This window comes from Strix uralensis, chromosome 8 (genome assembly GCF_047716275.1).
Source record: "Strix uralensis isolate ZFMK-TIS-50842 chromosome 8, bStrUra1, whole genome shotgun sequence".
Classification (NCBI taxonomy): Eukaryota; Metazoa; Chordata; class Aves; order Strigiformes; family Strigidae; genus Strix; species Strix uralensis.
The window spans coordinates 25,983,775-26,009,350 of NC_133979.1; the positions used below are offsets into that span (position 1 = coordinate 25,983,775).

Below are 25,576 nucleotides of genomic sequence, written 5' to 3' on the forward strand. Positions count from 1 at the left end.
TTCTTCTGTGGTAACAGAATTAGCAATTAGATTTCCAGATCATAATGCAAGCCAAGCCTACCTCGTAGGTCTCTCCTTTGGCCAGCATTTTATCTGACAATATTATTTTCCCTGATCTCACAGAAATACAGATGTCCAAATCACAAAATCATAGAATGGTTTGGGTTGGAAGGGACCTTAAAGCTCATCTAGTTCCAATCCCCCTGCCATGGGCAGGGACACCTTCCACTAGACCAGGTTGCTCAAAGCCCCGTCCAACCTGGCCTTGAACACTGCCAGGGAGGGGGCAGCCACAGCTTCTCTGGGCAACCTGTGCCAGTGCCTCACCACCCTCATTGTAAAAAATTTCTTCCTTATATCCAGCCTAAATCCACCCTCTTTCAGTTTAAAATCATTGTTCTATAATGACAGAGAGGCCTTTCCTCTTGCTAACAAACTTGCATTTATGCATTGTTTTGCAAACATCAGCTGAAAAGGCACTCAGATTTATTCATAGATTGTAATTTCTGTTTTCCAGTTAAGTTCTCAGTGTCCATGGTATATAATTGAGGAAACTGACTTTTGTCTGGATATAAACTCACAAATCAGGGGAATTCCCGTAACAGTCAAAACTTTGAGTGCTGTGTGTGCTGATTCAGACTGGCACGTTTTAACCAAGAGTATTGGGTTTCTGTGGCAGGTTTTGGTACTGGGGGGGCTACAGGGGTGGCTTTTGTGAGAAGCTGCTAGAAGCTTCCCCCATGTCCAACAGAGCCAATGCCAACCAGCTCCAAGAGGGACCCACCGCTGGCCAAGGCCATCAGCGATGGTGGTAGCACCTCTGGGATAACAGATTTAGGAAAGGGTTAAAAAAACTGTGGGAGGGCAACTGCACCCAGAGAGAGGAGTGAGAACATGTGAGAGAAAGGACTCTGCAGACACCAAGGACAGTGAAGAAGTAGGAGGAGGAAGTGCTTCAGGTGCCAGAGCAGAGGTTCCCCTGCAGCCCGTGGTGCAGACCCTGGTGAGGCAGCTGTGCCCTGCACCCATGGAGGTAACGGGGTAACAGATCTCCACCTGCAGCCTGAGGAGGAGCCCATGCCATGTGGAGGAGCAGGTGGGTGAGCACCAAAGGAGGCTGGGACCCTGTGGGAAGCCCACACTAGAGCAAGTTCCTGGCAGGACCTGTGGACCTGTGGAGAGAGGAGTCCACGCTGGAACAGGTTTGCTGGCAGGACTTGTGACCCCATGGGGGACCCGTGCTGGAGCAGTCTGTTCCTGAAGGATGGCATCCCGTGGGAGGGACCTACTCTGGAGCAGTTTGTGAAGAACTGCAGCCCTGTGGGAAGGACCCATTTTGGAGAAGTTCGTGGAGGACTGTCTCCTGTGGGAGGGACCCCACGCCGGAGCAGGGGAAGAGTGTGAGAGCCCTTCCCTTGAGGAGGAGGGAGCAGCAGAGACAACAGGTGACAAACTGACCAAAACCCCCCTCCCCTGCCCCCTGCACTGCTGTGGGAGAGGAGGCAGAGAAATCGGGAGCAAAGTTGAGCCCGGGAAGAAGGGAGGGGTGGGGGGGAAGGTGTTTTAAGATTTGTTTTATTTCTCATTACCCTATTCTGATTTGATTGGCAGTAAATGAAGTTCCTTTTTCTGAGAAAGGAAGAAATAAAGAAATCTAGATGTCCTGTAATAGAAATTATGCAACCCTTTTGGAGCTGACTTATTGGAAATGGTTGCCTGATCCGCAATTGCTATTTAGAGTGTTTTCCAGTGACTGAGTTACAAATGAGGCCAAAAGTTAATGATTAAAGTTAATGACCTATGAAAAGGGGCAGGAATGGTGGCAGATAAGGTGGAAATTAATTCTATTTTACTTGACCTTTTTTGTTCTTCTTAGTGCTATACTAAAAGGAAAAATTCCTGAGAGAGAGACCAGTCTTTCTGAAGCACAGAAGGATTAGAAGGTGAGGAAGAAGTGAGCCAGAAAGACTGGGCTCAGAGTGAAATCCAGAAAGCTTTGTTATATACTGTTTGTGGGGTTCATTGTTTTATATTGCAAACCTGCCAGGACTCCATAAATGACAGTTACTGCTTATGGTCATGTTGGACTAGTATGTAACAATCTAAAATACAAATAAATAATACCTCCCCCTAGAAATATTAGTGGCATGTTTATATTCCTGGTTTTGTCTAAGGAATGTGCTTGGTTCCTTAAAAAATGGTTAATATAGCTGTTAATATTGGATATTTGTTACTGAGACTTTTGTCAACTTTTAGAAGAATGCTTTTCCGCAAAGTGTTTTGAAATTCTGACGATTGTATGAAGTGGCATATCAATAACGATGAAATTAATTTAGTGTGTATAGTAATAGCAATATCTGTTGGTCCTCAGATGGGTGTTACTCAGTAAACAAAACAATGCCATGTGTGTTTTTGAAGGGAGAAAAAACAACTCAAAGTCAATTGCTATGTTAGTTAATCCTATGGGTTAGTTAACCCACAACAGTTCCTAGCAGCAAGTGCATTGGAAGAAAAAAATGAGGATGTCCTAAACCAGAAGACTGTGTAAGAAATTCCACAGAAAATGGTCTTGAAAATAATCTTCGTATTGTCATGTGAGGATGGAGCTCCATTCAGTCAAAGTTGTCCTGCTGGTGTAGCCCAATAAATATGATTTTTGCCATTGCTAATAAAAGAGCAGGATCTCTAGGCTTGGCTGGGTTTGTCTTGAGCTGATTGTGGCTTGTTTAGCTGAGATAGCAGTTGTTTAGCAATCACCCCATTGGCTGCCTAAATGTTTTTTAGTTTAGCTCTAATTCCTACCGGTAACAAACAGTTATTGAGCTATCTATGACTCCAGACTAAAATGTGGTGTGGAAAAGGAGAATGTGGGATGAGACAAGGATGAACAGAGGTCAAAGACTAAAAACAAGCCACAGTGGCCAAGCAGCGGCCCCAGCAGAAGTGCAACTTGGTCTTGTCCAGGTAGACCCAATTTTGATGAACAGAGACACTGAACAACTGGGATCCAAAAAAGGAGACGGTATTAAGAAAATACATACATGTAAACACAAGGAGACCTCAGTACTTAGGAGGAAGGGACTCCTGCTATTTGCATTGAGCTCTTCCCAACAAAAACCATTGTACACTAATGGTTCACTGTGGCATTCCCCTGGTGCTGTCAACCAGAGGAGCCAAGGAAGGATGAGCATAGCACCAGAGGAAGTGGTTAGGTACAGGACAGGTTTTTCTGTAAAACACTTTATTTAAAAAAGTTTGCATTACTGAGGCTATCTTGCATTAATTTGGACTATGAATGTTAGCATTGTTGGAAGTGGACTAACAATAACTTAGTATTTGTATTAGGCTGTTAGGATTTTAAGCAGACTTATAATAAATTATGGTCTCCAGATATAAGGTGGCTTTGCCCATTACAAAATTTTAAGTTTGAAAAGCTAAGTGCACTATATTGTGTATTATAAACACATCGTGAGTTTTTGGTTATGGGTTTCATAATGCTTCTGTGTTACAGTTCAGTCTGAAAACTTTTGTGAAAAAACTATTGAAGCTTTTTTGCAACGACTGCATAATTTATCTGTACAGATTAACTGCTGTGTTGCAAGAAAAGTAGAGGAGGAGATTGAAAGGACAGCCCTAGGAATCCTGGGAGTGAATAGGAGTACATGCAGTTTGGAGTACAGAAAACAGCAGCTCTGTTGCAGAGGACATTTAACTTCTAAAGCTTGGAAATGACACTGCTGAGCCACACCATAGTGGTTCTGCTGTGGATGGGCTGTACTACATGTAGAGGTAAGTTATTAAATGGAAAACTACGTTTTTAAGTGATGTAGCTGGTGGCAATCAAGAAAAATGAACTTAAAAAACCCCTCAACCGTACAGTTTACTTTTTACCAAATTCCCTTCAGAAGTTTAGAATCAGAGTTGTAATTTAGAACAATGCATTTGAGAAGATTTGCTTTGTATTTTCTTGTATGAGCTTGCTTCTTTGCCTTGTGCCTGAACTTAAAGACTATCATAAAGAACCTAGCATATTAGAAGACGTAACTCACTTAAAATACATTAAACCATATAAATTCCTTTGTATTTCAATTTAACTACTGTTATTCTGAATACGTACAATTAAAAATACAGAATACTGGTTTGGTTGTAATAGATTATACAACTCTTTAAAAATACAGGTACTTTGTTATTTCAAGAAGTTGTATGATAAGAAAAACTTGCTGCCTGAAGGAGATCTTCACTGAATATACACCTTTATTAAAATAACCAGTTTTAAACTCCATGATTAATCCATTTAAATCTGTTCATCATATCGGGGTCATTCTCCTCCCTCTGCCTTTAAAAGTGCTTTCTTATATATACCTTATACTTTCAAAAAATGATCCGACTTCTTCCATTTTAAAATGGTGGAACTAATTTTAGGAAGCTGTGACAAATGGATTTATTTGTAGAATTAAAGAAATTTGAGAATCATGACTGCATGTGTAAAATTTTATTCCACTTCTGGAAACTTTATTTCAGTTCTGGAAAACAGCAACTGTACTCTGAGAAATTCAGAAGTTTATTAATATTTTCAATTAAAATGTTTTCAGTTTAGTTTTTTCAATGCAAAGACTGTGAAAATAGTAAAGACAACAATTTCTTAGAACAAGGAGATAGTGCTGTTTATTAGTACTGTATTTTCCCAGATGAAGGGATGTAGGCCATCAGAATATTAAGTCCTGCGTAGTGCCATTATTTGCAGCTGTCAGTACTGTCCTGTATCTAGCAATTAACAAGAACTTGTGCATGGTTTCTGCTGGGATAGCATGCAAGCACCCGCCCATCATTGATTTTTGAAGAAATTGCTAGTAGGGATAAATCGGGACAAGAAGAAAAAGTCAATGTGCAGACAAATAACAAGAATTTGTGCACAGCTTCTACAGGAGCAGCCTGTGAAGACCCACCTCTCATTGACTTTGGAGATGTTGTTAGTGGGAATAAATCAGGATATGAGGAAAATGACAGAGTGCAGTACATGTGCAACCCTGGATACACGTTATCAGGATCCGAATGGGTAACATGCCATGAAAAAATCTGGGTGCCTGGACCACCACAATGTTTGGGTAAGTGTAACTTTTATTGCTGATTGACTTTGTACTTTTAGACAATTCTAATTGTTCTTGGAGTAGGAGTTTCAGAATTAGGTTTACATTTGTTGCTTGATTACCAAGTCTGTAACAGACCAAAATTACTCCCTGGATTCAGTACTTCTTAACTTGTGGATCTTGGGCTTTAGTGTCCCAAAATCTTTTACCCTCAGTTATGGTTTTTATTGTGAGAATTTTGGAGCTGTCCGGAAGGTTACAAGCAGTTAAACATTTTGCCTGTACTTCCAGGAACTTGCACAGTAGGTATGGTACTGACAGTGGTGTCGGCCCCTTTCCCGCAATGATCATGTTTGTGAAGACATCCTTTCATGTAGTTTCCTAACTGTCTCTCATATGCGGGGGGAGCGCTGCTGTCGTAAGCTGCTTTGCTGTCTCAGTTTCCTCCTTGGAGCTCTTTGTTAGAAGTCTTTCAAAGTTCATTTTTAATCCTAGGTATTGGAAACACAACAGGGATAAAATTAGACTTGCTCCCTCGGATTTCATTAATTATGTCAAGGACTACTGTCTCCTGAAGTCAGTACCTCTTGAGACCATCACCGCTGTTTGCAAAGTCAGTAAAGTTTTTAATTTTTAATTTTTCGTCTTTCCCCTAGCACCATGTACCATTACAAAACAGCAACTGGAAGCCCAAAACCTACTTCTCTCCAATGGACAAAGGCGCACATTTTTGATTCAAAGTGGTCAGTGGCAAAACTTCAAATGCATGACAGGATTTAAACTCTCAGCCTCTTCTATCAAGCAGTGTGTTAATGGGCATATCGAGTTTCCTTCCTGTATCACTGGTAAATATGCACCATACCTGAATAATTTTGATCTATCAAATACGTCTTGTGTGTAATTTTGCAGTTGTTCACGTGCATTTGCCTGTACAATCAGACACTATTTATTCAAAGGGCAATTGGCTTTCCCAGCACAAATACACTTGCTGACGGTAAGGGGGTGTGTAAATCTAGTGCAGAGGGGAAGTAACTGTAAATAAAGGTGCATGATGTTGGACATTTTATCCCTTTTTACTTAAACCAAAGGGAAAAATTTGCATTTCAGATGCATAGCACATCTGATCAATTGTAGATACCTCTCTTTAAGAGGAAAAATAAGTCCTGCTGTTACCTGTTTCTCTCCCCTTCTTGTGAACGTACTCTTTTGTGCTTGGCTAAGATGTGTGGTGCAGGGTTCCTCATTGTTGGTCCTCCCAAAGAGTTCTGTGTTTGTTTGTTTAGTATATTGCAGAATGGAGTCACAGATTTGACTGGGGGCCTTTAATAGTATTCTGGTGACAAAAAAAATATTATTATTTAGTTGTAGTAGTAGATATCTTTGGGTTTCTTAATTTTTATGCTTCTTCCTGTAATAGAGGTATAAATGATACGGCATAACTCAGGCCATCTACTCTAAAAATCCTGAGGAATCTGTACTCCAATTTCTAAAATAGAATCACAGAATCATCTAGGTTAGAAAAGACCTTGAAGATCATCTAGTCCAACCATTAACCTAACACTGACAGTTCTCAACTACACCATATCCCTTAGCACTATGTCGACCCGTCTCTTAAACCTCTCCAGATATGCGGACTCCACCACCTCCCTGGGCAGCCCATTCCAACGCCTAACAACACGTTCTGTAAAGAAATGCTTCCTAATATCTAGTGTATCATGGTCAGTATTGTAGGTGAGTTTGGAAGGGACCTCTGAATGGGTCTTTAGCCTTCAAGGGCAGAGAAGAGGATGATGAGAGCCAGTCCACAAGCTTCCTCCTATGTCAGTCTGTCTTTTTGCTAAGGGTTTCATATTATATCATCTGTTGCAAATGGTATCTGAATACATAACAAAAGTGTATATTTTTAAAATGTATAAGGAAATTACAGTGAGTTTTCTGTATTTTGACATTTTTGTTTGAAAATTTATTTTACAGAATAGACCTCAGAATGACTGCTTTTTTTCATTCCTTTTGTTTTATTTTGTTTTCCAGTGGCAAAGTGTTTACCTGTACAAGCACCAGAAAATGGAAGAATAATTACAACTGGTGCATTTGAGCTAGGTCGAGAATATTCCTTTGGCCAGGTTGTAAATTTTGAATGTAATGCAAAACACAGGCTTGTTGGATCTAAAGAAATAATTTGCTCTTCTAATGGAAAATGGAATAATGATGTACCTCAGTGCCAAGGTAAAAAGGACACTATTTATTATCTGTAATTAAGAAGCTTTATTCTCACAGGCTTCTAAGGACTGGTTACCATATGGGAAACTACAAAGCTTTTACTTTATTCCACAGCAGTTAAGCAGAGTTTGTCTGTAAACAATCTCCATTGCATATATGCAGAAGAAGTAGGGTAAGAAAGAGAAATCGGAGAATACTGGATGCTAATATAGTCATAATGGACCATCTGTTTGTCCCACATTTTCACTACAAGCTGTATGTTTTGCCAGTCTGCAGTCAATTTCTTTGAAACTAGCTTTGGTATGTCTACACTTCAGTGTTGATTTAACCACAGTAATTACAAACAATTTTGAATCTATGTGAACCAGGTTTAAAAAACAAGTATGATTTTAATACACTCGTGTTCTTAGGGTATATAAAATATAAGAAATCATGATGGATTTTTCTTTCTTCAGACTAATGTGTTCTGACAACTTAGAAGGTTAATTCATGTTTAGTTTTTACAGAACCACAGCATCACAGAATAGGTGAGGTTGGAAGGGATCTTTGAAGATCCCTCAAAGCAGTCAGCTAGGTCAAGTTGCTCAAGACCATGTCCAGTTGTCTTTCGAACATCTCCAAGGATGGAGACTCCACAGCCTCTCTAACCCGTTCCAGTGTTTGACCACTCTTAAGTAAAAATGTTTTTTCTTACGTTTAAGTGGCATTTCCTGTACTTCAATTTGTGCCTATTGCTTCTCATCTTGTCACTGGGTGCCAGTGACACCACAGTCAGGAATTTGTACATACGAATAAGATCCTCCCTCCACACCAAGCCTTCTTTTCTCTAGATTCTCAAGCCTCTTTTTATCTGTCAGCTTTTCCAATTCCTTAGTTCTCTTCATGTCCCTTCACTGAACCTGCTCCAGTATGTCCATGTCTTCCCTGTACTGGGGAGCTCAGACCTAGACACAGCATTCCAGATGTGGTCTCACCAGTGCTGAGCAGAGGGGAAGGATCACCTCTTTTGACCTGCTGGCAGCACTCTTCCCAGTGGAGCCCAGGATGCTGTTTTAATGGTTTGCTGCAAATGCACATTGCTGGCTGCTGTTCAACTTGTCCATCAGGACTGCCCAGGTTTTTTTGCAAAACTACTTTTCAGCTAGTCGACCCCACCCTGCCCCACCTGCAGTTTGTACTGGCAGATGGGATTATTTTTCTATTTTGCAAATAGAGATTGGATGGGATTGGATTGCCAGTATGTAAGAATGAATCCCAGGACGCTTATGGTAACAGTTACTGTTAAATATTCAGTCCATCAAATTTCTTAGATTATTTATATGTTATCTGATTGGGAAGTATGCATTTAGAAGAGCAGAGTACATATGTCAGGATGTCAGATACATGTATGGTTTGTTCACAATTTCAGGGCTGCATTTTGCTGCTTTGAAACCCCCATTTATTATACTTTGAACAGCATAAAGTGGGATTAAACACATGTGCTTGTAACATTTGCAGAATATAGTGAATTTTATTAAACAATGACAATTCCACTGAGCTATATTTCATCCTAAATACAAAGTAAATCCAGCAAAGGAATCCTAGAGAACTCTTTGGTGGCCGGCTCTGTGGCCTAGGAAGCAAAGCCTTGAATATTTTCTGGCTGTATGAATGCAGTTTTTGGAAACTGCAAGATCTCAGTGGTTTTATTGGGTTTGTCAAGGAGCTGGGGATGCTGAAGTTCTTTTATAGATCGTTAAGCATTCTAGTGTCATTTTTCCAGACAGTTTAATTCTTTTTTTCCTGTTGATACCATGATTTAACTAATTGTCTACTGGCTATGAGAGAGCTTTAGGTTTGCTGGAGATTACAATGAAACGAAATTTTCTGAAAAATGGAAATCCTAAATTTCAGATAGCCTAGTTTCTTATTACAGAATGTCCCGTACCTCATATGCTGATTCTGAGATCCATTAAAATCCAAAGCAAAGCCCTGAAATCTGTCTCATGGACCAGTTTGCTATTGATGCTGTGCTACACCATACTTTCTACCCGGCACCCACAATCAGGTCACTGAAGAGTTCTCAAATAAATTTCAGACAGTTTCCAAATGCAAATGTTTTTGTGAAGTCAAATGAAAAAAAAACCCCTAAATTTTATTCCAATAGGCACTTACTCTTAGCAAATAAACAAAACTATATGGATTTTGTCTTTCTCAATTTCAGAGATTAACTGTGATGTGCCAAAAATTCCACATGGATATATACGTTCTCCAAAGAGGTTGTACAAGGAATCTGAACAACTACAGTTTTTCTGTGATGAAGGATACAGACACGGTGAAAGAGCAGATGCACAATGTACTGAATCAGGATGGAATCCAATCCCCTATTGCACTGGTTAGCCTTGCCTAAAGTTATTTTGCGCTTTTGTTGTATTTTGAAGTAATTTCAGAGATTAGTAATGACAAAAGTTAGTTTATTCATAACAGAAGAAATCCATCCACATCTGACCAATATCCCATGAAGATCTGGTAGGATTAAGTGGTAAAGAGACCAAACAACTGGATAAGAGTTTTTCATGGAGAGCAGTAGCAAAACCAGTTAGTTCAGTGTTTTGTTACCTGAGTGTAGTTAAACAGGTCCATGAAGCAATAGTTGTTCCAGTACACTGCATAAATGAGACTGATGATAGAATACTTCACGCACCATTAACAGGTGGTGTTATTTTATTCTTTTTTTTTGGTATGATTCTTAATTAGTGGGAGAACATAGGAAACAGATTTCTTGGGTTAGAAAAAAATCCTAGTTGGGACAAATAGGAAGTATAAAGCTGAATCTCTTTACCTTCTACAAAATATGGTGAAAATGTTTTATCTAAGGAGTGGAAAAATCAGACACTAAAAAGAATATTTAAGAAAGCATGAAAAAAAGTATTAATATCAAAGAAAGTCAAACTACAAAAGGTATCTGACATTTTTAATGACGTGGGAAAATTAACATTTGAAACCAGCTTCTTAGAGAAGTGGTATAGTTTTTGAAGTCCTATTTTCTTCACAACAAGTCTTGATACCTTTTTAAGTGTGTTTAACATGAACATAACCGGTACAAGTCAGTGACTGTGCTGTATGTTGGAAGACTGGGTAAAGAAGTATTTGTTTGATACCATATGAATTGCAGCAGTATGAATAAAATTAGGGAAAGCTAATCATCTTAGCTTGATGACATACTTATGAATCACAAGCAGTTCTTTGAGGGGGAAATACAAGTTAATCCATCTTCAGGTCTTCTGAATTCAGTAGCTGAGATGCTGTGTCACCATAGCCAAGACTCTGCTATTTATAATCATAGGACTAACCACTCAGTAAAATATTAGTCAACATCTCACCCTTTATGAACATTTGAGACATTTGACCTACTGTACTGACCTCTGCATTTTGTCCTGATGAGTCTTACTGTAGTTTGAGCAAACTAAGCACCTGGTTGCTAGTCATTATATCCATTCTTTAAATTTCCAGACTACTAGTTCTGATCAACCAGTTCCAACCAAAGAGGAACAGTTAAAAAATGATCCCTATTTCACTGATGGAAGTTCAGTCAGAAATAGTGTACTGTGCAACCTTTCAGAAATGACTGGAATTACAAAAGTATCTTTCAAATTAAAATCCTGACTTAAGTTTGTAAGCTGCCTTTCAAGAGTTCTTCTGAAATAGTAAAATAATGTTGTAGGACGAACAGTCTGAAGTTGACATGGCCATTTCCAAAGGAGTTTGAGCAAATGTGAAGTAGTCCAATTTCAGAAGAATAAGTAGTCCATTGATGGCCATAAGTGTGTAAACTGAAACTTACAATGGAATTGTAGTGCTGGATTATATATAAAGCTGAAAATAATAGTACTTTTTATACAGCCATTATGTCAAGAATCGTGTACAACAGATTTGAAGTTCCCTAACCCCAAGAACCATGTACCTGAAGTGGTGTATAAACAGAGACCAAAGTAACATTGTATGCATGAATCCTGCCACTGTCCATGACCCTTCGTCTGGGATGAAGACAGCAATTTGTTTCATGTCATCAGAGCTGTAACTGCACAACCACATTATCCATGGTGTCCAAACTTCCCATCAGAAATTGTCTGAGAATCTCTACAATTAATATATTTACAATGCAGAAACTCCCTGTTGCTTCTAACTCCCAGATGCCTTCTGAGCAGTTAAGTTGACAAATCTGTAATTTCTGAGGCTAGTCCCAGCCCTCTAGATCGTGGATTTTGCTTTAGTTTCATTCAACTACAGCACTTAAAGACTATATTTAAAATCTCCAAATCCCACAAACATAAATATGCATGTTCTGTCCCAGTTGAAATAGTTTGATGTAAATTTGGGGGAAATCATTAGTGCCTTGAATTGTCTTCAAGAAATTGCCAAAAACTTGAAACTGGGAAAAATTGTTGGCAACAGGGCAACGTTGTAGGATGTTATGTACCACCCACCTTCCTGGGACCAATTCCAGAAAGACTCCTTTAGAAATAAAGAGTAGTCAGTCTTTAGTGCCCACTCAATTCTTGACCTTTCTGCTTCAATATTAGTAATGATGCTAATTAATATGCATTGCCTACAGTTTAGCAACATACTGCTTTTGAGACGTGTCAAATAAAATATTCTTCCAGACACTGATATTGGGCTCTGATACTTGGGGCATATTCAGATACCCCAGAAAGTGATTCTGGATCCTACTTGACCTATCACTGAACCTAGATGATTCAGCAGTACATGCATACAGCTGATTCGCCCACCCTTACTCCACAGCAGGACCAACCTTTAGTCATCCCCTCCCAGCCCTGAGTGTGTTGGTAGTATTTTCTGAACTGGAAGTAGAATACAAAAAACCCCAAAAGACAGGCTCTGATTTACAAATAATATGTTTGTCTGGCTTTTCTGAGCATAAAGGTATCGTGAGCTTTTTAGAATAGCTTTTTAGAATTCTTGTCCTTTCTCAGTTGTTGAAATACTTCCAGTATCAGTGCAAGACCCTAACCTTAATCACACAGCCTTTGAATGATCAGTTCCTAGTCAAGTGTAGTTATTTCTCCATTTAGGACCTGCTGGTGAACCTGCCTTCCTTTGGGACAGTGTCCATAAAGCAGCCCAGAAGAGCTGTGAGCGAGCCCAGTATAAGTCATTTTGAGCTCCAGCTGTGGAATGACCTACTGGAAGAGATTAGTCAAATTCAGTTTGACCACCTCAAGTTCTTACGCCAACAATTCTCATTGCAATTAACTTTTAATCTTCTAATTAGCATGTCATCAGTAACAACTGTCACTCTCCTCTTGCAGAACTGTACATTTCTAGGAGTGGGAGAGAAATGTAACCTTTTAGTTGCCCTAAGAAACATCTTTAACAATTTTATGCAGGTATTATCAATATACTTATGTAATAAATATAAACATATTCTTCAAATTAGCATCCATTTTTTTCTCTTTTTATTTAGAAATTGTATGCTCTCCTCCAATAATTCCCAATGGCAGCTTTAGACCTCAAGAAGACAACTACGTAGTAGGTGATATAATCACAGTACAGTGTAATACTGGATATCACTTTAAAACATTGACTGGCAAAAGCACAGCTGAGTGCACCAGAGATGGCTGGGTGCCTGTTCCAGGTTGTGTACGTAAGTAGCTCTCATGAACGAAGACACAACGTGTAGAGTTGTTGAAATATCTCCATGAAAAAAAGGTCATGAGAAAAACTCACGAAGCATGAGAAATGAGAGATGCTTATTCATTGTGTTTCTTGGTGATGTAAAGCTTAATTGGATAGTTTGGAAAAATCAGCTAAAAAACCAGCGGTATAATATACATTTAAGTTATGTTTATAAACACAGGTATTATCTATTATTGTATTTGCAAAAGTACATGTTAGAATGTGCTACAGTCAGCTCCCTGTCAGGAAGGTTTGTGGTGCACCTGACTTGTGGTGCATGGCAGTCAAGAGGACATAGTGTTAAAGTATCCAAACCACAGGGAATGGTTAGAAGGTATCTTTCATCGTGGTTATCACAGCTTTAGATTTTTACTTGCAGTTGTATGTTGGTATGTTATGAACAAGCACAGTTTTATTCTACCTATTATAACCTGTCAACCAAACAAGATATTCTTGTTTGTTGATGTGTTCTTTCTTGGCTTAAACTTCCCATAACTACAAAGATAGTTTTGCCCAGGAAGCACAGTATTAACAAATAAATAAATAAATTAGCAATTAATTTCATAATCTAGCACTCTTTGGTCACTGAAATAAAAGAAAAACTTAGAAAACAGAATGTGAGAGAAACCCTGATGAAATCAGTCTTGTAGATGAACCTTTGGATAAGATGATTTGAACTATTCCCAAAAAGGGTACTGTTAATATCTGTATTAATCTTTTCTCTATACGTGTGTGGGTTCTAAAATTCAGGTGTCATTCTGAGATGACTTCAGTCATTATTGAATGGTCTGTCCAGTGGCTGATCTCCCCTGCCCCAGCATGTAGTCTCTGCGTCAGAGCAATTTGGGAGGAACCTACCTGCCATGACTAAGTAGGACACCGGGGGTAAACTTGAATGAAAGCTTCTGGGAATCTCCTCCTTCTATCCTTGACCTTTCCCTGGAAAGGGTCAGTTCTTTTGAGGAACTGAGAGAACAAAAGAAAAACAGTATAGTTTTAAAATAAAAATGAGAAGAGCTAGAAAGAGCTCTTGGTGCAGTATCCCAAAAGTTACAAATTAAAGTGGTGACAGGAGTCATCTCAGTTTTAAGAGTCCACAGTTCAGTGTATTTATCTAAGGTAGCTGTCTGGGCTCCCGTCATGGTCAGTATAGTAGATATAGTTGAGACACTCTAAAAAGGCAGTGTCATCTCACCTTAGAATAAATACTTACATTTGGTCTCATGAATCAGCCTTTGGAGACTGAGAATATTGACTGGATTTTTGTTGGTTTCAATAAAATCGGAGGTAGGCAACATAGGTATAAGCACTGACAAAGACACCAGAAGCAGAGTGCAGTTGTTCCCGCACTCCTTAGGATCTGCCAAGGTGTCCTGATTCTGTCAGGTTCAGAAAACACTCAGATGATGAAGCTGAATCTGAATTAATTGTGTCCTGAGTTTTCTGTCATGTATGTGTTGATATTGTTGCTGTTAAATTCTGTTTCAAGAGAAGCCGTGTGACTACCCAGCTATAGAAAATGGCAAGTTAAGTGGATCACTGGAGTACCACAAAAACTATTACTTTCCAATGAGGGTTGGGCAGCATGTTGACTACCAATGCGCTAATGGTTATTCAACCCCAAGTGGACACTCCTGGGTTCGAATAGTCTGTTCTGGAAGGGGCTGGTCTCCAGAGCCAAAATGCCTCAGTAAGTATATCTCCAGCATGTGCTCAATTCTGTTATAATTATCAGAGGTCTGTGCAACAGAGATTGTGCCGATGGAGCACAAGATGGAGCAAAGGTCAATTTGTTTAGCTGACCCCTGGCACTGCACCCAGACCATCATCCTATCTGCAGAGCTCAAACCTGTCAGCTGGTAAGTGACAGTCTGAAATGAGTAAGGCTGAAACAAGGCTTTTGGATTTTGGAGATTCTTTACTCATGAAACTATTAATGAGATTAAGAAATACATAGGAAATGTTTCTCCAGCTTCTAGGTCACATGCCTGCATCCACTTTCATCTGCACATACAAACAGAGAGTTTCTACTCTGTGTAGATATATTCTTCCTTCTGTGGCTTGGGCACTTGTTCTAGAGGTTCCTCTCTGAGATCCATTGCCTGATCCCTTTGGATAACATTTGGAGCTGAGAAGGTGGCACACTCTTGCAGTAAGCTGAAAGTGAGCATAGTATCAACAAAAGATCCAGATACACTGTCTCAGATTGAAAATAAGTTAAATTTAAAATAGATATGAGGCAGCGAGCTGAGGCCTTCTCTCCTAATGCACATCTGTCAGTGAGACGATCATGAAGGTGACTTAGTGGCATTTACCTCCCCAATTTTCAGTCTCATTACCGTGCACAAACACAGCGTAGCTGGTGCACTCAGGAAAAAGCCATTTTCCCAGGTATCTGTTCAGGTGAGTTTACCAGCTGAGTGAGCCAGGTGGTGTCACTCAAAAGGGCATGTTACAACCTGGACTGGGAGCCCAGGGAGTCATAAAGCTTCTGTGATCCCCTCAGGTTAAATCAAGGTGAAACAACACCAAATGACCAGTTAAAATGTTTTACTTGAGGTAGAAACAACTTCAATTTGGAAAAGGATAATAAACAATGTGGTCTCTTACAAATCTAGAGAAAAGAAAGACACGTAAGGACAGGAAAGAAAAAGAAAGGAGAGAAAGAGAGTCAAAGAAATCCAGTCACCACCCCTGGATCCAGCATTGTCTCAGGACTGGTAATCTTGGGTGGTGGGTGCACACCCAGCAAAGTTTTCTGTTGCCTTTTAAAGTTCCTCTTATTGGCTGATTAGCATAGTAGACAAAGAGAGGCAGGTATTCCAAGAGCTCATTTGCATGAGAGATTGAGAAATGGTGTAGCATGGGTTCTGTGTGTGCGCTGAGGGGGAATGGGGTACCTTAACCCTTTTGTCCAGTTGACTTGGTGATCATGATCTCCCCCTATCACCTTTATCTTTTCCTCAGTTTTTGCTGCTTGGGCAATTATCCAGTCGTTAACTCCATCTGGTGTTGGTTGTTGATCTCTCTTATCAATCTTTTAGCTCTTCTTCAAGACTATAGTCTTAAACTAAGGTGTAGGCATTAACCCAGACGTATGGTTTTCCTCAGTCTACGTCTCCTCCCTTTGAAATTTATCTAAGGAATTTGGCTATAAAACTGCAAGGGAGCAGAGCCGTGCACCCTTCGATACACTCTGTGCCTCCCTAGGCAGATAATTCATTCCTCCGACTAATCACAAAGGCCACAATTTGTCCTTGAGGTTTTCTGTGTCGATGAACGTTTGAGGTATCAATTCCTTCAGTTCCTTACAGGGCCACATCAGGAAAACCACCCTGAGGCTAAGAGCAGTTGCTGGCCCAGTCTAATTTTGAGACGCAGCCCTTGGACTTCTTGGAATCTACCTTCTGTGCCTGGCTGATGAGAAGAGAGCAAGAGATTTTGTTGTCACTGTTCAAGAACAGAGCCCACAGCTTCCCTGCTAGTTGACATCCAGATAGTGCAGATGATGCATTGCTATACTGAATGCCGTGGAGTCAAATCAGCTGTTAAATCAGCTGAGGGTAGAATGTGCTGTGTGAGCCAATACCTAGGTACTGTGTTGGTGCCTCCTAGGGTTTCATGAGCGCACTGAATAATCTCATTTGTCTTCACAAGGCATACAGAAAGTTTCAGCACAGGGACCAATGCAGCGGCATTTCACTCAGCCAGCACCCAGCTGGGAGCCTGAAGGGGGTGCAGAAACAGCAGATGACTTAAGGCCAGGCTCCATATTGTGGCTCCAGAACGCAATGCCAAGTGCAGAGAGGCTCACTGCTGGTACCAAGGGATCTGGGTCTTCTCTGAAGATTTCCCAGTGCAAGGTCCGTTGGAAGGCCAGACTTGGGGGCAGTGTGGTGCTTGAATAGGTATAAAAATCCGTGAGGCAGCAGCGCTTCAGGATTGGCACGTGTGAGCTCCTCAGCGCTGTAAGAGGCGCACAGAGCCCAGGGGCTATTATCCCATCAGTGATCACAGTGGTGCGGTTGGGTGACAGTTGTCACTGTTTGCAGTCAGATCCGCTTTGGTCCCTGCTCAGGCAGTGGAGGGAGGAGGTGGGTGTCAGGCTCTTCTGCAGAAAGAGCTGTGACAAACGCTACACCGTTATGCAGGATGAGAGGAAGTGCTGCAGACAGCTGCAAGCGCTTCAGCTGTGGACAAACGGGGTGAACTGGCACTTGTGAGTCCCGCACTGGAGAAATGAGAAACTCTTGCTCTTTTTCACCTGCCGGGTATTTGGTTTTCTCTCTGCTTTCCTCCGCGTCTCTCAGAGTAGTGCCAACATACTGTCCAGTAGTATTTGTAGCCAGGCCTCTGCTGCAATTAAACTCTCGTGGCTTTCTCTCTGATTGGGAATTTTCTTCCAGGGAAAGGCGGGAAATGTGGCCCACCTCCAGTTATTGAAAATGGAGAGCTTCTTTCCTTCCCCATGCAAGAATATCCACAAGGTTCCATTCTGGAATACAAATGCCCAAGTCTCTATGTCCTGGAAGGATCTCGGCGTATCACCTGTACTGATGGGCAGTGGACAAGCCCCCCAGTTTGCCTCGGTAGGTTGAAGCACGTGCTGTGTGGCCAAACACTGTGTGACTGCTCCTGTTGTCTTTTTCTCAGCTCCTGAGGTCATTGCTTGTGCAGCAGCACTTGTGCTGGGGCTGCAATGCCATCAGGGCAGAAGAGCAACAAGTCCTTCTTGTGTCCAGGAGGAGTTTCTTCTTGAAGTTCGCTCGTGTAGTCCCCTCTGCTGCCTGCAGTCTCTCGCCACCACAGTGGGTTTGGGAGGAGGGGAGTTTGTCTGAAGCCCGTGGTGTGAGGGGATCTCCATCGCTGTGCCAGGCTCCCGAGTGCTCCCAAGTTAGGGACGCTGCTGTGGTCAGCAGGCTGTGAGTGGGGAGGATGGGTCTGAGCACGTGGCAGTGCTGGGGAACTCTGGGTCTGCATCCGTGACATGGCCGTGAGGAAACAAATTGGGAGAAGTGCTGAGCAGAAGGGAAGGACGAATCTCAAAAAAGACACGGGGAAGTGTGTTGGTGCCTGCTGACTTCCCCACCTGTGAATTGCCCTGTGTGACTGTCAGCGTGAAAAGGCTTCTCCATAGCTCTGCGTGGGTGCCTGGGGTCTCAGCCATGGTCTTCTTTCCCTTTAGCTTGTCTTTCCTGTCAGAAATAACAGAGGGTCAGAGCAAATAGCTGGAACTGGGTTTTGATGCAAAGAAGGTTCTGTAGGCTCTCGGGGAAAACCTGCAAAGATTTGTAGGCTCTAGGGGAAAAAATTGACCTGTGTTGAGTCTGTATAAAGTGATGACACTCTTCTCTTGCCTTTTTCAAGCGGCCTGTACAGCATCGGAAGAAGACATGGGCAGAAACAATATTGAGCTGAAATGGGTCACTGCAAGAAAGCTGTATTCCAGATCGGGTGACTTTATTGAATTTCGGTGTAAAAGAGGATATATGGCGGACCCTGAATCTCCCCCTTTCAGAGCACAGTGTATGAAGGGAACGTTAGAATATCCACAGTGCAAGCCAGGAAGTAAGTCATCTCCACTTTGGCCACAGCTTAGCCCCTGTGTTGTTGCACTTTTAGTGCTGAAGCTGAGGGGAAGGCCTTTAGGTTTCCTGGGGGAGCGCCTGGGGAGGAGCCAGGGCATGTGGGAGCATCCTTATGCTGCAGGTGGTGAGGGGCAGTGTCCCCAGGAAGCCATTGACTGCTGTACCTGAGCTGGAAAGCCAGCTGGGGAAAGGCCTCTCAGGGGCTCTCAGCTGGGCCCAACAGTTTCAGAGCATCAGTTGTCCAGTGGGAGGTCTACAGGCAAATAACGAAAGTACTTTTTGCAGAGAACTGTACAGTGCTTAAGCCTATTATGGAAAGGAACAACATTCAGCTACAGTCATCAATCTGGTCAAGCACTTACACCTATCAGACTGGGGATACTATTCTCTTTGAATGCAAATGGTGGTACCGGCAAGTTTCACACCCTGAGAAATTCAGACCAGAGTGCGTGGATGGAGAGATTAATTATCCTACATGTGAACGTAAGTGCTCGGTGTCGAGGATACGGTGGGGGCTGTAGGAGGCAGCTTTGCTGAAATTGCCTGTGCACTGCTCTGAGGAACCACTGCTGTGTCATGCTTGGTCTTCACACCTTTTCCCTTTGTTTCTATTTGCACTGCAGGGAGATATTAATAAATGGAAGTGGCATGAAGGAGCCCGGCTGTGGAAATGAAAGATCCCTCAACCGACCAGTGATTGGAGCTCAGTCTTTCCTGGCATTTCCCATTTTTCTGTGCTTTGTTTGCAGCTTAGCCCATGTCCTGTCTGGGAATTTGTTACTGTTTTTTTCTTTTTATTATTGGCTGCTTGTGTTTACATTTTATCCATTTTTGTAAATGTATTTACATTTTGTAAACGTGTTTACGTTTTCTCCATCTGAATGGTAGTGCTTGCATTTTATCCATTCTACATTGATCTCACTGTTACTTTTATTAACAATTGTGTCCCGAAATAGGCTGGCTTTGGTGGTATTCTGAGACAAGAATTAAAGCCTGCAGGTATTTTGATCATCAACAAGCGGCGTGTGTTTGGCCTTGTCTGCTCCTAGCTTCTTCTCCATGCACTTGCCTGGAAACTACCCGGGGGTCATGGCAGAGTGGATGAGCGAGTGAGCGGAGTCTCCTTTAAGCGACTCCAGGAAGTCTCTAGATCACAGACCCAGTTCTTATGGGGGACTTGAGCCTCATCTTGAGGGCAAGGTGTTGTCATGCAGGTAATGGGGATTTCTGGATGGAGGCGAGGATGACTTCCTGGTCCAGGTCCTGGATGGGCCAACCTGTGCAGTGCACAGCTCCATCTGCTCTTCACTAACAAGGAAGAACTGTCTGGGGTTGTGGAAATCAACGGCAACCTTAGGTGTGGAGAGCGTGTACTAATGGAGTTCATGATTCCAACATGAAAGAGAAAAGCAAGTAGCAGAGTACAAACCATGCACCTTAGGAGAGCAGATTTTGTCTTACTTGGGAAACTAGTAGATGGGATTGCTGGGGAGTTGTGGGGATTTGTAAGGATTTCCTGCGGGGAAATGGGCGTGTGAGTAATCCTGTATATGAGCAAGGCTGGTAAAGCCTCAGCGTCGTCAAGGATGTGACAAAATGACCCTGGAATATGAGGAAGAACCCAGGAAGTTAAACAACTTCAGGGTGTGGTTTTGGGTGGAGGAAGAAGTTTGTACAATGTCGATGTGGCAGTTCTCATCCAATCAGAAGACAGTTTAAGGAGCATGTGCAAAGCTAACTGTCCAATCAGAAAGAATTATACCATGTGATTATATCATGTGATTCTCACCTGCATTATAAAAGGCTTGCTCCACCATAATAAAATTGGCATTGCTTAATCAATCTGGTTGTCCGCATTTCCATCTCTCCCGTCGGGAGTGATAGGGGAGTCCAGAAAATCTTACAGGTCTTGAAGGACAGAATCTCCCAAGCACAAGAATACTCAATTCTGGTGCTCAGGAGGAAAAACACATTTACCAGAACTCTGGCTTGACTAATCAGGGACTTCACATAGATCTCTGCAGCAGAAAAGAAATCATTGTGATCAGGAGAGTGAGGCAAAACCAGTCTACAAGGGGACCTGTCTGTGGCATTGATTTGGCATGTATGGACAGTGTTAGGAAAGGTGAAGTTCACCTAGAGTGACACTTGCAAGGGACATCAAGGGTCAGAAGAAGATATTCTATTACTACACTAGCATTAAAGCAGTAAAGAAGAAAAATCTGACCTGTCACTCAGTGGGGTAGGTGATTCAGTGACAGCCACCCCACATGACACTGAAGTACTCGATGCTTTCTTTGTTTCAGTGTTCATCAACAAGATGCTGTCTTCATTTCTGTAATCCACCACATTCTGTCACAGACAAATATCCAGCATTATGCATATACCTATAGGAAGTGGGGGCAGGCATGAAAGCACCTCAGAGGGTTGGTCACCTTCATTGAGAACTACCACAGCCATTTTGCTGTGGCAATGATGGATGCAGTGCTGGGGACGTAACATTCATAGGGAAGGCACCCTTCGGCCACAAAAGCATTTGCACTCTTTGAAATTTGTTCTAGCTTAGTGTTGTGTGTCTCTGTGTCTAGCGAGGATGCATGTCAAATAAGCAGAGGGTAAAAAAAAAAAAAAAGGCTATTTAAGTTATCTCTTCTTCTGTGGTAATAGAATTAGCAATTAGATTTCCAGATCATAATGCAAGCCAAGCCTACCTCGTAGGTCTCTCCTTTGGCCAGCATTTTATCTGACAATATTATTTTCCCTGATCTCACAGAAATACAGATGTCCAAATCACAAAATCATAGAATGGTTTGGGTTGGAAGGGACCTTAAAGCTCATCTAGTCCCACCCCCCCTGCCATGGGCAGGGACACCTTCCACTAGACCAGGTTGCTCAAAGCCCCGTCCAACCTGGCCTTGAACACTGCCAGGGAGGGGGCAGCCACAGCTTCTCTGGGCAACCTGTGCCAGTGCCTCACCACCCTCATTGTAAAAAATTTCTTCCTTATATCCAGCCTAAATCCACCCTCTTTCAGTTTAAAATCATTGTTCTATAATGACAGAGAGGCCTTTCCTCTTGCTAACAAACTTGCATTTATGCATTGTTTTGCAAACATCAGCTGAAAAGGCACTCAGATTTATTCATAGATTGTAATTTCTGTTTTCCAGTTAAGTTCTCAGTGTCCATGGTATATAATTGAGGAAACTGACTTTTGTCTGGATATAAACTCACAAATCAGGGGAATTCCCGTAACAGTCAAAACTTTGAGTGCTGTGTGTGCTGATTCAGACTGGCACGTTTTAACCAAGAGTATTGGGTTTCTGTGGCAGGTTTTGGTACTGGGGGGGCTACAGGGGTGGCTTTTGTGAGAAGCTGCTAGAAGCTTCCCCCATGTCCAACAGAGCCAATGCCAACCAGCTCCAAGAGGGACCCACCGCTGGCCAAGGCCATCAGCGATGGTGGTAGCACCTCTGGGATAACAGATTTAGGAAAGGGTTAAAAAAACTGTGGGAGGGCAACTGCACCCAGAGAGAGGAGTGAGAACATGTGAGAGAAAGGACTCTGCAGACACCAAGGACAGTGAAGAAGTAGGAGGAGGAAGTGCTTCAGGTGCCAGAGCAGAGGTTCCCCTGCAGCCCGTGGTGCAGACCCTGGTGAGGCAGCTGTGCCCTGCACCCATGGAGGTAACGGGGTAACAGATCTCCACCTGCAGCCTGAGGAGGAGCCCATGCCATGTGGAGGAGCAGGTGGGTGAGCACCAAAGGAGGCTGGGACCCTGTGGGAAGCCCACACTAGAGCAAGTTCCTGGCAGGACCTGTGGACCTGTGGAGAGAGGAGTCCACGCTGGAACAGGTTTGCTGGCAGGACTTGTGACCCCATGGGGGACCCGTGCTGGAGCAGTCTGTTCCTGAAGGATGGCATCCCGTGGGAGGGACCTACTCTGGAGCAGTTTGTGAAGAACTGCAGCCCTGTGGGAAGGACCCATTTTGGAGAAGTTCGTGGAGGACTGTCTCCTGTGGGAGGGACCACACACCGGAGCAGGAGAAGAGTGTGAGAGCCCTTCCCCTGAGGAGGAGGGAGCAGCAGAGACAACAGGTGACAAACTGACCAAAACCCCCCTCCCCTGCCCCCTGCACTGCTGTGGGAGAGGAGGCAGAGAAATCGGGAGCAAAGTTGGGCCCGGGAAGAAGGGAGGGGTGGGGGGGAAGGTGTTTTAAGATTTGTTTTATTTCTCATTACCCTATTCTGATTTGATTGGCAGTAAATGAAGTTCCTTTTTCTGAGAAAGGAAGAAATAAAGAAATCTAGATGTCCTGTAATAGAAATTATGCAACCCTTTTGGAGCTGACTTATTGGAAATGGTTGCCTGATCCGCAATTGCTATTTAGAGTGTTTTCCAGTGACTGAGTTACAAATGAGGCCAAAAGTTAATGATTAAAGTTAATGACCTATGAAAAGGGGCAGGAATGGTGGCAGATAAGGTGGAAATTAATTCTATTTTACTTGACCTTTTTTGTTCTTCTTAGTGCTATACTAAAAGGAAAAATTCCTGAGAGAGAGACCAGTCTTTCTGAAGCACAGAAGGATTAGAAGGTGAGGAAGAAGTGAGCCAGAAAGACTGGGCTCAGAGTGAAATCCAGAAAGCTTTGTTATATACTGTTTGTGGGGTTCATTGTTTTATATTGCAAACCTGCCAGGACTCCATAAATGACAGTTACTGCTTATGGTCATGTTGGACTAGTATGTAACAATCTAAAATACAAATAAATAATACCTCCCCCTAGAAATATTAGTGGCATGTTTATATTCCTGGTTTTGTCTAAGGAATGTGCTTGGTTCCTTAAAAAATGGTTAATATAGCTGTTAATATTGGATATTTGTTACTGAGACTTTTGTCAACTTTTAGAAGAATGCTTTTCCGCAAAGTGTTTTGAAATTCTGACGATTGTATGAAGTGGCATATCAATAACGATTAAATTAATTTAGTGTGTATAGTAATAGCAATATCTGTTGGTCCTCAGATGGGTGTTACTCAGTAAACAAAACAATGCCATGTGTGTTTTTGAAGGGAGAAAAAACAACTCAAAGTCAATTGCTATGTTAGTTAATCCTATGGGTTAGTTAACCCACAACAGTTCCTAGCAGCAAGTGCATTGGAAGAAAAAAATGAGGATGTCCTAAACCAGAAGACTGTGTAAGAAATTCCACAGAAAATGGTCTTGAAAATAATCTTCGTATTGTCATGTGAGGATGGAGCTCCATTCAGTCAAAGTTGTCCTGCTGGTGTAGCCCAATAAATATGATTTTTGCCATTGCTAATAAAAGAACACAGGCTTTGTGTTGACTTGACAGTGCAGGATCTCTAGGCTTGGCTGGGTTTGTCTTGAGCTGATTGTGGCTTGTTTAGCTGAGATAGCAGTTGTTTAGCAATCACCCCATTGGCTGCCTAAATGTTTTTTAGTTTAGCTCTAATTCCTACCGGTAACAAACAGTTATTGAGCTATCTATGACTCCAGACTAAAATGTGGTGTGGAAAAGGAGAATGTGGGATGAGACAAGGATGAACAGAGGTCAAAGACTAAAAACAAGCCACAGTGGCCAAGCAGCGGCCCCAGCAGAAGTGCAACTTGGTCTTGTCCAGGTAGACCCAATTTTGATGAACAGAGACACTGAACAACTGGGATCCAAAAAAGGAGACGGTATTAAGAAAATACATACATGTAAACACAAGGAGACCTCAGTACTTAGGAGGAAGGGACTCCTGCTATTTGCATTGAGCTCTTCCCAACAAAAACCGTTGTACACTAATGGTTCACTGTGGCATTCCCCTGGTGCTGTCAACCAGAGGAGCCAAGGAAGGATGAACATAGCATCAGAGGAAGTGGTTAGGTACAGGACAGGTTTTTCTGTAAAACACTTTATTTAAAAAAGTTTGCATTACTGAGGCTATCTTGCATTAATTTGGACTATGAATGTTAGCATTGTTGGAAGTGGACTAACAATAACTTAGTATTTGTATTAGGCTGTTAGGATTTTAAGCAGACTTATAATAAATTATGGTCTCCAGATATAAGGTGGCTTTGCCCATTACAAAATTTTAAGTTTGAAAAGCTAAGTGCACTATATTGTGTATTATAAACACATCGTGAGTTTTTGGTTATGGGTTTCATAATGCTTCTGTGTTACAGTTCAGTCTGAAAACTTTTGTGAAAAAACTATTGAAGCTTTTTTGCAACGACTGCATAATTTATCTGTACAGATTAACTGCTGTGTTGCAAGAAAAGTAGAGGAGGAGATTGAAAGGACAGCCCTAGGAATCCTGGGAGTGAATAGGAGTACATGCAGTTTGGAGTACAGAAAACAGCAGCTCTGTTGCAGAGGACATTTAACTTCTAAAGCTTGGAAATGACACTGCTGAGCCACACCATAGTGGTTCTGCTGTGGATGGGCTGTACTACATGTAGAGGTAAGTTATTAAATGGAAAACTACGTTTTTAAGTGATGTAGCTGGTGGCAATCAAGAAAAATGAACTTAAAAAACCCCTCAACCGTACAGTTTACTTTTTACCAAATTCCCTTCAGAAGTTTAGAATCAGAGTTGTAATTTAGAACAATGCATTTGAGAAGATTTGCTTTGTATTTTCTTGTATGAGCTTGCTTCTTTGCCTTGTGCCTGAACTTAAAGACTATCATAAAGAACCTAGCATATTAGAAGACGTAACTCACTTAAAATACATTAAACCATATAAATTCCTTTGTATTTCAATTTAACTACTGTTATTCTGAATACGTACAATTAAAAATACAGAATACTGGTTTGGTTGTAATAGATTATACAACTCTTTAAAAATACAGGTACTTTGTTATTTCAAGAAGTTGTATGATAAGAAAAACTTGCTGCCTGAAGGAGATCTTCACTGAATATACACCTTTATTAAAATAACCAGTTTTAAACTCCATGATTAATCCATTTAAATCTGTTCATCATATCGGGGTCATTCTCCT

General features: G+C 41.8%; 1 protein-coding gene across 1 annotated transcript in view; it reads left to right on the plus strand.

Annotated features, from left to right (window-relative positions):
• The first annotated feature begins 977 nt into the window (after positions 1–977).
• LOC141946852 (complement factor H-like) overlaps positions 978–25,576 on the plus strand; it is a 38,247-nt gene continuing 13,648 nt past the window's right edge. The window contains exons 1-13 of the mRNA XM_074877239.1: positions 978–1,445; positions 1,877–1,943; positions 3,583–3,789; positions 4,917–5,105; positions 5,744–5,932; positions 7,119–7,313; positions 9,511–9,681; positions 12,772–12,951; positions 14,473–14,673; positions 17,390–17,572; positions 18,351–18,551; positions 18,857–19,054; positions 24,760–24,896. Of these exons, the coding sequence (XP_074733340.1) occupies positions 3,729–3,789; positions 4,917–5,105; positions 5,744–5,932; positions 7,119–7,313; positions 9,511–9,681; positions 12,772–12,951; positions 14,473–14,673; positions 17,390–17,572; positions 18,351–18,551; positions 18,857–19,054; positions 24,760–24,896 (1,905 nt within the window). The 5' untranslated portion in view covers positions 978–1,445; positions 1,877–1,943; positions 3,583–3,728. The remainder of the gene's footprint in view (positions 1,446–1,876; positions 1,944–3,582; positions 3,790–4,916; positions 5,106–5,743; positions 5,933–7,118; positions 7,314–9,510; positions 9,682–12,771; positions 12,952–14,472; positions 14,674–17,389; positions 17,573–18,350; positions 18,552–18,856; positions 19,055–24,759; positions 24,897–25,576) is intronic.